Source organism: Ochotona princeps, chromosome 30, assembly GCF_030435755.1.
Source record: "Ochotona princeps isolate mOchPri1 chromosome 30, mOchPri1.hap1, whole genome shotgun sequence".
NCBI lineage: Eukaryota > Metazoa > Chordata > Mammalia > Lagomorpha > Ochotonidae > Ochotona > Ochotona princeps.
The window spans coordinates 6094722-6108306 of NC_080861.1; the positions used below are offsets into that span (position 1 = coordinate 6094722).

A 13585-nucleotide genomic window follows, 5' to 3' on the forward strand; every position below is an offset into this window, starting at 1 on the left:
CTCTGTCTCTAAAAAAAGGTGCGGACCTGGCGCAGTAGCCTAGAGGCTAAAATCCTCACCTTGTACATGCTGGGGCCCCATAGGGGTGCAGGCTCATATCCCAGAGGCCCCACTTCCCACCTAGCTCTCTGCTTGTGGCCTGGGAAAGCAGTGAAGGATGGCACAAAGCCTTGGGAGCCTGCACCTACATGGGAGACCTGGAAGAGGCTCCGGGCTCCTGGTTTCAGATTGCTCAGCTCCAGCCATTGTGGCCACTTGGGGAGTGAATCAACAAATGGAAGATCTTTCTCTCTGTCTCTCCTCTTCTCTATCTGCCTTTCCAATAAAAATAAATAAATCTTTTTAAAAAAAAATTGGTTGCCTTGAAAGAAGAGTTTTTTTCCTTTCTACTCTTTTGGATTTTCTTACAGGAGAAAAAAAATTTCATTCATGAGACAAAAGCAATGTAATGGGTCAATATTGCCTTCAAGGGTTAGATATTTGGGAATCTGAGAACAATTTTATCACTTCAAAACAAATAATGCTAGATGAAAAAAACTCTTCTTCCAAACTCAAACATTATTAGTAAGCAATGCAAAATATTCTAAAAACAATCTGTGTTATTTGCAAAGCCCGCAGGAGTCCCGAGTGGCGCCCGCTGCTACCTTTCCCGATGACGAGCAGGGGCTGTCTGGCACTCCGAATGACCGATACGGCCTGGCACACCGCCGACGTGTCTGCCATGCTAATGGGAGGGGGCAGACAGCACGCCTTGTACCTGGAAAGAAGGGCCCTGTTAATAGTGAAAAACTCAAATAGACACAAAGGGAGGAGAAACGGAACATTAAACTCCACGTACCCCCCCAGATTTCACAACTAATATCATTTTACTATTTTGCCTCATACATACGCAGAGACATGCATTTTTTTCTTGAACCATTTTCAAGTAAATTACAAGCATCAAGACAGTGTGCCCTTAGAAAATTCCCCACAAAGCACTGAAGAGAACACCCTTCTCGCACACAGCCCTGACCATATCACTATGGCAGCTAGCAAATGAACGCTCACCCCCTACAATCAGCTAACAGTCAAAGGGCAGCTAATCCCCAGGAAGCTTGTACTCCTGAACTTACACAGCAGTAGTAAGAAAGCTGTTGCAACAACAGCAAAAATCATACTAAAACCAGTAGTTGACACCCATAATCTGCCAATTACTCTCAGATGATTTCAAAACACTGAAGTTAGATTTGTCCATTTCAGCAGAAACAAGAAGGACTCAGAGGAAGCAGCTTGTCCAAGGTCCTCGGGCAGCACGTGGCAGACGCTGGACTTCAGCAGTCACTCGGTTCCAAAGTTCAGGCATATAACCTCTTCTACTCTATTTCTGCTCACAGGATACGTGAGGGTGTTAGTACAAGAATTACAATTATTTGTCACAGTTAAGTATTTCTGGACACAAAGTTCTCACTTTTCACTTATTGTAGTAAAACTAAAAGAATTAGACTTTTCATATGATCCAAATATTTGGATATATAATACAAAGGGACAGTCAACCTTTGCTGCTACGGAGTTAGCTGCACTGCGGGAGGCCTGCCCCGGCCATGCTCAGGTATTCGATGCAGACTGGGGGCGTCCTTTCCCTCTGCCACACGGAGATCCCTGCCAGGCCCACTGACTAGAGAGAAACTAAGGAACCATTTGGCCGAGACCGCAAGAATACACTAATTGGCACCCAGGCTGATACGTTAACCCAAGCACTCATCATCGGGGTGATTCAGAGGCCCCAAAATGATCTTCACAGTTCTTTTCACTGTTGAGAAATGAGGGGACATGTCAAATCACGGAGACATCTGTGCTGGAGTGATTTTAAATTGCTGAGAGACAGAACTAGACAAACACTTCTCACACTAGCAATTCTTCAACAACCACCTCACCTCCTGGCTTCCACTACACTCAGTAACACACCACATTAACAGGAAGGTTAGGATTACGGCCACCAGGAGAATCACTGCAAACAGAGAACTCAGGAGGCTCCAAGTGTTTCATGATGAAAAGTATAATTACTAAATAATGCCATTTTAATTAACAGAATTAATCCTTTTAGCTAGGATTGAGGTTAATTATTACATCATCAAAAGCTAAGACGAAGGGAGATTAACTTACAGACTACTGTAAGGAAACCTTTGAGCAAGGCAAGCATTATGACGGTACAATGAAGCAAGCACTCCAGTGGTGCTCGCACTCACTTCACGGCCTCTGCGTTCACCGGCAGGGTCACGAGATCCGCAGGTATGTCAACGTAGCAAGCGCCCGGACGGCCGTACATGCTGCTTCTCACCGCCTGGGTATTACAAACGCAAGACGAGATGCTTAAGATCCAAAGCCTTATTATATGCCACTTGAAGCTAGCTTAAAATTTTGAAATAAACGCTGTCTTTTTTCTGGACATGTTTTGTTGGAGAACCAATTACCATCTACAGTGAGTCTGTATCTTTTTGGAAGGCATTTCTGTTTTGAAAAAGTAAGCATTCACTTAACACTTTAAAATTCATGTTCTAGGGGTGGGCATTTAGCCTATCAGTTAAAAGACCATGTCACATCAAAGTGCATGAGTTCTAGTCCCAGCTCCAGCTCTTGACTCCAGCCTCCTGACAACACAGACCCCAGGGACAGCCCGTGATGGCTCAAGTAGCTGGGGTCCGCCACCTGTTACTGAGCTCCCACCTCCTGGCTTTGGCCCATCCGGCCCCAGCTTGTTACTGGCATTTGGGGAATGGACCAAAGGACAGAAGGTCTCTCTCTACCTCAAAAGTATTTTAGAAACATTCATGTTCCACTACACTTCAGAATGGGAATTTTTTTTAAAGATTTATTTATTTTTATTGGAAATACAGATATACAGAAAGGAGGAGAGACACAAACGAATATCCTCTATCTGCTGATTCACTCCCCAAGCAGCCACAATGGTTGGAGCTAACTCAATCCAAAGCCAGGAGCCAGGAGCCTCTTTCAGGTCTCCCACGTGGGTGCAGCATCCCAAGGCTTTGGCCCGTCCTTGACTGCCTTCTCAAGCCACAAGCAGGGAGCTGGATGGGAAACAGGTCGCCAGGACTAGAACTGGCACCCATATGGGATTCTGGCGTGTGCAAGGCGAGGACTTGAGCCACTAGGCTACTGTGTTAGGCCCCGAGAATGGGAAATTCTTCATTAGAGTATGCTTGACAAGTTGTAATGCTGTAACACATACTTTCACCTGCTTCTCGATTCTAATGGTTTGGCAAAGTTCTCAGAAACTATCATGTTGTAATCTATGTCAGAAGGCTTCTCTAACTCACGGATTTGAAATAGCTCAAAGGTAATTTCACAATAAAAACTGGTTAGCTAAAATTAGTTTGTAACATGCTGTTTAACTAATTAACTAATACATTTATGTAATTAACTAATACATAATCTTGTAAGCACTAGCGCCAACTTTAAAAATAATCTTTTGAAACAAGATAAAAAGTTGCTTAAGAGAAAGCATGCCGCCGGGTGGGGGGTGCCTACATGCTTTTATCTTTACTTTTATATAATTAAAAAGATAATTTAAAATACTAAGCAAAGGGGAAATGGCTCCCTAAAATATCTTATCTCTCCTTTTCCATCATCAGACAGAATGACAGTGCACGTTAGAACACAAATCGCTTATGGTAACAACGGCACTTGGAGCAGCACTTGTGGCACAGAGAGTTAAGCCACTGGTTGGGACATCTGCATCCCAGAACAGGAGCTGGGTTTTAGTCTTGGCTTCTCTGCCTCCAATCCGCTCTCCTGCTAATGCATCCTGAGAGGCCATGATGGCTGCAGATGCTTGGCACTCTGCCACCCAGGTGGGTGACGGGATGGATTGCCAGGCTCCACATTCAGCCTGGCCCAGCCCTGGCTGTGTCACGTGTCTGAGGAGTGATCGGGCATCTGTCTGTCTCTCTCAGTCTCTTTCTGCCTTGCAAGTAAATGAAAAATAAATAAATAAATTAATTAACATTTAAAAATTTTTTAAAAACATTTTAAAACTTTTAATAGCCTGATTATATTCCTAGTAATTTTACTGAGAATAAAAACAATGTAAGAATGAGAAAATGAGAAAAATATCACTTGACCTGGGAAGTTTGTCGTAAATACTGTACCTTTTCGATAATAACGGGGATAGCTTCAACGCTGTTTGGCCGAGCAGAGAACTTGCTATATAATCTACAAGCTTCAACCTACATGGAAAGTGAAAATCACTTTAAAATTCAGCTCACAATCATAGTTCTCTTCTGAAGGAAGATAGAACTGTTACATCATGACTTTCTATCTTGTTTAGAGGCAAGTTGGAGAAAATACACTACTTACAGTGTTCCCAAACACAACTTGCTGCTTCAGTCTGACTGCGGTAGCAAATGAAAACAAGGCGTCATTTCCGATTCTCCTGTTGGCAGCAACTAGAACATTTCCCAGTACCCACCATGCACCCCAGTACACGACACAGGCGCTCTAAGACTGCTGTGGGACAATCAATGGAGGGAAGCTCACCCTGTCCGGGCAGAATTCCAAGGAGCACGCCCTTGGATCTAAGAGTCCCACAGCCAGGAATACACAACTTCATCTTTGACATCTTGCTACATTAACAATTTATTTTTACACTTCTGTCAGTTTTCCTTCACCACACTTGGTTGCTTGGAACATGTGAATTTAATAATAATTTTTAACGGAGCATTATACAGTTTCTCTTGGTACCTTCTGCTGTGAAATCTATGCAGCAGTTGTACTATTGGTCCCACTGGCATGTCAATGTTATCTCCCCCACCAAATTTTCAGAAATTACCCTTACTTTTTTTTTAAAAAAAGGATTTATTTATTTTTATTACAAAGTCAGATATACAGAGAGGAGGAGAGACAGAGAGGAAGATCTTCCGTCCGATGATTCACTCCCCAAGTGAGTGCAATGGCCGATGCTGTGCCGATCGGAGCCAGGAGTCAGGAACTTCCTCCAGGTCTCCCACACAGGTGCAGCAACCCAAAGCATTGGGCCATCCTCGACTGCTTTCCCAGGCCACAAGCAGGAAGCTGGATGGGAAATGGAGCTGCCGGGATTAGAACCGGCGTCCATATGGGATCCCTGCGCATTCAAGGCGAGGACCTTAGCTGCTAGGCCACGGCGCCGGGCCCATTTACCCTTACTTTTAAGGACTTTCACAAGAAATAGGCGTTTGAGGGCCAGTGTTGTGGTGCAGCAAGTTAAGCTGATGCCAGCATCCCATACTGGAGTGCTGCTTTGAGTAGCAGCTACTCTGTGTGTGGTGCAGACTCCCGCTGATGTACCTGGGAAGGTGACAGAAGATGCCCAAATGCTTAGACCGCTGTCACCCAGGTGGCAGAGCAGGACGGCGTTCCAGGCCCCTGGCTTCAACCTGGCTTCAACCTGGCCCAGATCTGGCTTTTGCAACCATTTGGGGACTCCTCTCTCTCTCCCTTCTATTCTCTCTCTCTCTGTATCTCGCCTTCTCCTCCTCCTTTCTCTCTCACGTGCGCGCACGTACAAGTACATTACCTTGTAAGCGCCTTTACTCTCAGCTATCTGCTATTTATAACTGCTGTCAAAATGCATTCTTCTGACAAATTCTTTCAGGTTTCTTTTAATTTTGACGTATTTTCCTTTTGACAATAATCTTGATCCACGTGACAATCATATTGAGGATTTTCTCTCAACTTCCTGTTCCTTAAACTCTGGCAAGCTTGGTTTAAAATCATTTTTATTCCTACTGCTCCGTTCGCTGAGGAAATTATTTTCAGAGCTTAAAATCCTGTCAAAAAGGTGTATTTCTCAAAATTTTTCTCCCAAGCAAGGATTAAGTTTTTTACCATCGGCCCTGAGACTGTCTTCGTGCGAAACCACGTCAGGTGCCTCTAATGGACTGCCCTTTCCGACCCTCCCTGGAGTGCAACTGTATTACCAACATCCCAGAGCTCGCATACCTGAGGAAATTCCTGGAAGGCTCCCATTGTTTCTTGATTTCTCTCAGAGGAACCACCAATCACAAGCAAGGGCCTGAAATAATCAGTAAAAAAATAATAATTAGAAGCAAACCCTCAGACAAACCCGCAGCAAGGTGCCCAATGCATAACGCTCAAAACATAAGGAACGAGAAAAACCCGTATCTGTGTTTAAGCATGTGTGTCTTGGGCCCGGCGCGATAGCATAGTGGTTAAAGTCCTCGCCTTGCACACACCGGGATCCCATATCGGTGCCGGTCCTAATCCCGGGAGCTCCACTTCCCATCCAGCTCCCTGCTTGTGGCCTGGGAAAGCAATCGAGGACGGCCCAAAGCCATTGGACCCTGCACCTGTGTGGGAGACCTGGAAGAGCTCCTGGCTTCGGATTGGCTCAGCAACAGACGTTGTGGCCGCTTGGGGAGTGAATCAACAGATTGAAGATCTTCTTCTCTGTCTCTCCTCCTCTCTGCATATTCGCCTTTCCAATAAAAATAAATAAATCTTAAAAAAAAAAAGGTAAAAATAAGCCTAAAAATCCCTGATTTTTAATGAATCATTTAAAACTGCACAATCATATTTATACACAGAGGAAATTCTAAAATGCTAACTGTTTATCTCTAAGTTAAAGAATTACTGAATTTGGGCCTGGCACCAAAGCCTAAATCCTCGCCTTGCATGCACCGAGATCCTGAATGGGTGTCGGTTCGAGTCCTGGCTGCTCCACTTCCCATCCAGCTCCCTGCTTGTGGCCTGGGAAAGTAGTAGAGAATGACCCAAAGCCTTGGGACCCTGCACCCGCGTGCGAGAACCAGAAGAAACTCCTGGATCCTGGCTCTGGATCAACTCAGCTCTGGCCACTGGGGCCAGATGGGGAGTGACCCATTGGCTAGAGGATCTTTCTCTTTCTCCTTCTCTCTCCACTCCTCACCGTCTGACCCTTCCCATATCACCCGTCTACTGTGTCTGTACATTTTAGTTTTCCACCAAGTCTTTCTACCCTTACCCAGCTCTGTTGAGGTCGTGCAATGACATTTGAGGAAATGTTATCAGTAATAATAATTCATTACCAACAGTTCATGTTGGCGTTTGCCATACCACCCAGGGCGTGGATGAGACCTGGGCCGGAAACCACAAGGCACACTCCTGGCCTACAAGAAAAAACAATTATTTTATTTAAACAGTATGACATCCTTCCTGACTTCAAAGGAAGCACATACAGTCGTTACTATACTTGGTAAACAATTATTAGAGTACTTCTAAGTAAAACAGAAAATAAATATCACAAGAAATATGGCATCTAACATCTTCATATTGCATTGCACAAACTTCTTTGTATATTGCTCCTGTTAATAATTGGCTAAAACAAGTTGATTGCTCGTAAAATATTGAGTACACTGGGATAGGGGAATAAGGTTCTTTTTTATTTCTTAACAAAGAAATACTAAGTATTTTCAAATAGTTTATACAAAATGCATATTATGAAAAACTATCACGGATTTAAAAATTATTTTGCACCGGACCCGGCATGATAGCCTCGTGGCTAAAGTCCTCGTATTGAATGTGCCGGGATCCCATACAGGTGCCGGTTCTAATCCATGCAGTCCCACTTCCCATCCAGCTCCCTGCTTGTGGCCTGGGAAAGCAGTCGAGGACGGCCCAAAGCTTTGGGACCCTGCACCTGCATGGAACACCCAGAAGAAATTCCTGACTCCTGGCTTCTGATCAGCAAAGCTCCGGCCGTTGTGGTCACTTGGGGAGTGAAACATCGGACGGAAGATCTTCCTCTCTGTCTCTCCTCCTCTCTGTATCTCTTCCTTTGCAATAAAAATGAATAAATCTTTAAAAATGTATCTTGCACCAAAATAATTTCTTCATTTCATTTTCCAGGAACATTTTAAAGTAGTCTCATACAATTTAAACCAATCTTCAACAGAAAGTAATTTTCAGGGCCCGGCATGGTTCAGTGGCTAAATCTTCATCCTGAACGTGTCAGGATCCCAGTTACAAGATACGGGTACCAGGATACGGGCGCCAGATACAGGTGCCAGATATGGGTGCCAGTTCGTGTCCAGGCTGCCCCACTTCCCATCCAGCTCCCTACTTGTGGTCTGGGAAAGCAGTCGAGGACAGCCCAAGGCCTTCAAACCCTGTACCCATGTGGGAGACCCATCTGGCTCCTGGCTCCAGATCGGCTCAGCTCTGGCTGTGGCAGCCACCTGGGGAGTGAAGCAGCTGACAAAAGATCTTCCTTTCTGTCTTTTCTTCTCAAGAAATCTGCCTTTTCAATAAGATAAATAAACCATTAAAAAAAAAAAACAAAACAGTGAAGCAATTCTGAATGCAGTGTTCTGCCTGAAATCTAAGAAGGAACTTGAATACTTTAATCTAGATGTCATTTTTTAAGCTGAAAGCACTCAAGGAAATCTATGTCCATACAATTTGGTTTACTATTTCACAATTATAAGGTAGTTACCTATAAATCTCTATGAAGGCAGACTTTGAAATAAGTTAACTCAGTTATCACAAGGTAAATTAACTTCCCTAACAGTGGATTCCAAGAGAACCTTCTGCAGTGCTATAAATACTTCATATCCGCCCAGCCAACTATTGCACCTGACTACTGAGCTCTTAGCATGTTTACTAGGCCAGCCTTACGGCATACTGTGTTAAGCCACCACCTGCAGTGCCGGCTTCCCAGAGGGGCGCTGGTTCTAATCCTGAATGCCCCACTTCTGAGCTGCTAACGTGCCTGGAAAAGCAGAAGATGGCTCAATTGTGTGGGCTCCTGCACCCTCGCCGGAGACCTAAATGAAGCTCCTGGTTCTTGGTTTCGACCTGACCCAGTCTCAAGAAGTGGAGGCCATTGGGGAGTGGACAGATCCCTTTCTATCTTTCCATTAAGTACTTTTTAGAATAAATAAATCGATGTTTTTAAAAAAGGGTGAAGGTTTATAGGAAGATGCAAATAATTTTTTTTTTAAAACTCAAATATAGGGACTGGTGCTGTAACATAGTAAGTTAAGCTTCTATCTGAGACGCCAACAACCCATATGGCAGCCTGTTTAAGTCCTGGCTGCTTTAGTTTTTTTTTTTTTTTTTCAGGTTTTGCTTTACTCATTTTGCTTCACTTTTAGTACAGTTCCTTGCTTAATGCTTGGGAAAACAACAAAAGATGGCCCACGTGTTTGGGCCCCTGTATCCATGTACGAGACCCTGAAGAAGCTCCTGGCTCCAGTCTGGCACAGCCCGGGTCACTGTGGCCATTTGGGAAGTGGACCAGTAAATAAAGATTCTCTGTAACTCTAAATTTCAAATAAATAAAAAATAAATCAAAAGCCCTCAAATATAATAATTGGAAAAATTATCAAAAAGAATTATTTAAACAAGTGCTTTCTTTAAGAGCAGCTATAATTTAAATGTTATTTAATTTTAATTAATTTAAATGTAAAGAGTCATATGTGCTGGTGGCTACTATACTAGCCAGCGCAGTTCAAGTTCAATTTCAAATGAAAGATTCTTCAGAATATGAGCTTGCAGGGTGGGCACTGTTACCCAGTGGGGTCAGCTGCCTTTTTTGGGACAAGCACGCCCCATGTGAGAGGGCCTGGCCTCAGTCTGCCCTCTGCTTCAGACCCAGCTGACCACTGCGCACCTGCCAGGGCTCAAGCACTCGAACCTGCCACCCGCAGGAGGGACCTGGCTGGAACACCTGCTATAGGCTTTGGGGAGTCAAAGAGTAGATGGAAAATCTCTCCCACTCTCTCTCTCTCTATTGCTCTAATAGTGAAAAAAAAAATTTTTTTTTCAAAAAAGTATAAACTCTATTTCTTAATAATTATAGCACATTCCCTTTTTTTAAAGATTTGTTTTTATTTAATCTGAAAAGCAGAGTTATAGTCAGAGAACGAGAGAGAGATCTTCTGTCTGCTCGTTTACTCCCTAAATGGTTGCAGTGACCGGGGCTGGGCCACACTGGTGCTAGGAGCATCTTCCGGATCTCCCATGTGAGTTCAGGGGCCACCAGCAAGAAGCTGGACAGGAAGTGCAGCTGGGACAAGAACCAGTGACCATACAGGATGTTAGTGCTGCAGACAGCAGCTTTACACACTATGCCACAGTGTCTGCCTCCATTATAAGAGTTTCTTCTCTCTCTTTTTTTAAGGTTTATTTATTTTACTTGGAAAGCCAGTGTTACAGTGAGAGAGGGAGAGCTAGAGAGAGAGAGAGAGAGAGACCTTCCATCCGACTGTTTCCTCCCCAAATGGTTGCAATGTCCAGAGGTGGGCCGGTCCAAAGCTGGGAGAAATGAGCTGTTTCCACATAGGAGCAAGGTCCAAGGACCTGGGCCATCCTTGGCTGCACCCCCAGAAGGACTGGGAAGTGGAGCAGCTGCGACTCAAAACGGTACCCACATGGGATGTTGACACTGTGGGTAGAGGATTAGCCAGTTAGGCCACCACACCAGTCTCCATCATAGCCATTTTCTGCATGAAGGTATCAATGTCTGTAATTTGAATGTTTATCAATATAAATAAAAAGATGAAAATACTGTTGATATGTAAATAAAGTAACAGACTGGTGAAAAGTGATGTCCCATCCTAAATGCTTTTCTGGGATGATCAACCTTTGGATCTGACACTCAGTTCTAAATTTATTCTTCTTTATTATTAATACTTTCTATAACCTTTTCAAATGAGCAAATTCTTCAACTGGAAGCCATAATGGTGCTACTGCCAAACTATCAAAGTAACAGAAATAAAGCAGATTTTAGCTTACCTGCCAGTCAGATACCCAACTGCGGAAGCAGCATAACAAGCCTGTGGAGAAAGGAAACTGCCAAGTCAGCGAGTACGGCTCCTTGTAGCAGGAGCACTTCTACAGACAGGGAGTCCTCCAGGAGCACGCGCTGGCTCGCTCCTGTCTCCTTTAGTCCCCGTCCCCTGGACTTCTGGCACAGCACCTCCCACAGTACAGGAAAGCCACCTGCTTGCGCCTGTGCCCGGGAGGACAGGAAGGCGGCGTCACTCGTTTGCGGAGCCCAGCACCGCACCCAGGCCCTCCCAGAGCCTCCACTAAGCTCCGGGGGCTGAGAGAGCAAGTCGCGGCTGTCTGCTTCCTGTTCCTGCTGGCCCCCACTCCCTGCTCCCAGGAAGCCTGTCTTCCCACAGGACACACCCAACCATGCCCCTCACCTGCTGGGAGAAACCTTCCCAGTCCTCCCGGGGAGGACTCTCCTAGCGCCCCCTGTCTCCTGATGGGTCAGCTGAACCCCGTCAGTCCTCCAGGCCACCCTTGCTGTCCCTGCTCGTCCTCACAGGCACAGCTGCTCTGAGAGATCTGAGATCTGTTCTGCAGGCACTCACTTTCCCAGAGTGCGATCACCATGAAGGCCCTCTCTCTCCTGCTCCATTCCTCTGCCCGACAGGTCATGCAGCACGGTGCGCAGCTTAAACCAACTGCGCACCACATACGTGCTGTGCAAAAAAGTGATCAGCGGCAGATATGTCACCTTGAGAAAAACTAGTAACATGCAGCCTCATGAAAAGATCCTTCACCTTCTCTCACAAATGCAAGAATGGAATGTTACTCCAACCTTGTACAAGGGAGAGCAAAGCAAATTCAAGACCCACTATTTCTTTTTCAAAAGGTGGAGAAACAGAAAAAGAAGTGGAGTCAGAGAGAGCTATCTTTTACCCACTGGTTCACTCTAAACAGCCACAACAGCCAGCCTGAGCCAGGCCAAAGGCAACAGCCATGAACTCCACCCTGGTCTCCCACACGGGCGGTGTGGGCCCAGTCTGCGGCCATCCTGCGCTGCTTTCCCAGGAGCAGGAGCAGGGAGCTGAACTGGCATTCCAATAGGAGATGTCAGCACCACACACAGTGGGCTAACCTGCTGAGCCATAATGTTGGCACCCAGGACCCTCTAGTTTAAAAAAAAAAAAAAAATACAAACCTCCACAGTGGTGTAACAGGCAGAGCTGCCAGCAGAGACACCCAAGTCCCACATCCAAGCACCCAGCTTGGATACCTGGCTGGTCCGGTTACAATCCAGCGTCCTGCTAATGCATCCTGGCCGGCACTGGGTGGTGGCTCCAGGGCTTGGGGTCCCTGCCACCCACGTGGGAGACTCAGATGGGATTCTGAGCTCCCACCTCCGGCCTGGCCCAGCACTGGCTGCTGTGGGCATTTGGGAAGCAAACGCGTGGAAGAAAGCTTTCTCCTCTGATGCTCTGCCCTTCCAGTATACAAAGTAAACAGCACTTTAAATACAAAAAGCAAACCCTAACCATGAAAAGACAGAGGACAAAACAAGTCAATCAACCACCTTAGCTATATGTTGGCAGTGAAAAACTGAGCAAATGGAGACTCTATGATGGACTATGTCAATCAGTGGATTCTCCAACGACCTCATCATGCTTCGAGTGGCGAGACTGGTAGCAATTCATAACTGCTGAACTATCAAAACCACTTGAGCAAGACCCCCGGAGCATGCCCCACATCCGGGACCTGGGGTGGGTGGGACACTGTGTGGGGCTTCTTCCTTAATATCCTCCTTTACCTCAGATACATGAAGGAAACAATATGGAAATAATAGTCTTACCCACTTTCCTGTAAACCTTGAACCTTTTTACCCTAATTAACTATGTAAAGATTGTCGAAAATATAATAAACAAATGGAAAAAGTTTAAAAAAAAACCCAAAAATCAAAACTACAAATCCCCAACCTTACAGATGAGGAATACCACTGATAATGTCTTAAGCATCTACATTATGCAACGCCCCCCTCGGAAGCCAGGCACTATGGAGATATAACGAGCACCACTGTTCATCTCTAGGGCAATGGAAAGTAGGATGACTCAGCCATGAGGCAAGAGCAACACCAAGGAGGCACAGCAAGCGAGTTTTCAAAATGTCTCAGGGTCAGGCGAGGTAGAAAAGCACGAGACTGGGATTTGGGACATGGGAGTTTCAATGCGGGTTTGCCCTGCACCTCTGGTCTCCCACCAGACCTGGCCTGCACCCACTCATCCCAAGGCTGGCCTCCTGAGCACCTGCCACGTGCAGGTGCCACCCTAGGCCCTGGGGACCCGGCTGTGAACCCTAAGAAGCAACACTCTTGCTGCCCTCACTCACACTCAGGTAGTGGAGCGGCCCCTTCTCATTCTGACCCTGGAATCTGAGCAGGGTGTAATGCGGGATGGGAGGTGGGGCATGCATGGACTTCAGGGTTTAAATCCTGGCTCCGTCAAATTGCCCTTCCAAATAACCGCTGACCCCCGGCTGATCGTCCACGGTGGCTGACAAGGCAGGTGGTACACGCCCAGTGTGGCTGGGCACACGGGCTCTCTCTGGGCAGCCATGCCCACCCACGACCCCGACTGCCCGAGTCCCGCTACTCACCGCCTGCTCATTCCTCATCCCGATGTACCTGATGCCCAGCTCCTGCGCGGCCACGGCGATTTCCGTCACCGGGATGCCCACCACACCGAACATGTACAGCACATCCTGCAGGCCGGAGCAGGAGGGATGCACGAGGGGTCTCCCCCGCCCCGGGGACCACCGGACCCCATAACCCAGCCCAGGCGCG

General features: G+C 46.2%; 1 protein-coding gene across 1 annotated transcript in view; it reads right to left on the reverse strand.

Annotated features, from left to right (window-relative positions):
* HACL1 (2-hydroxyacyl-CoA lyase 1) overlaps positions 1-13585 on the reverse strand; it is a 31814-nt gene that overhangs the window by 18048 nt on the left and 181 nt on the right. Inside the window, exons 2-8 of the mRNA XM_058657248.1 lie at positions 13399-13503; positions 10771-10811; positions 7062-7142; positions 5977-6049; positions 4146-4223; positions 2226-2320; positions 645-757 (exon numbers count right to left, since the gene is read on the reverse strand). Coding sequence (XP_058513231.1) covers positions 645-757; positions 2226-2320; positions 4146-4223; positions 5977-6049; positions 7062-7142; positions 10771-10811; positions 13399-13503 — 586 coding nt within the window. The remainder of the gene's footprint in view (positions 1-644; positions 758-2225; positions 2321-4145; positions 4224-5976; positions 6050-7061; positions 7143-10770; positions 10812-13398; positions 13504-13585) is intronic.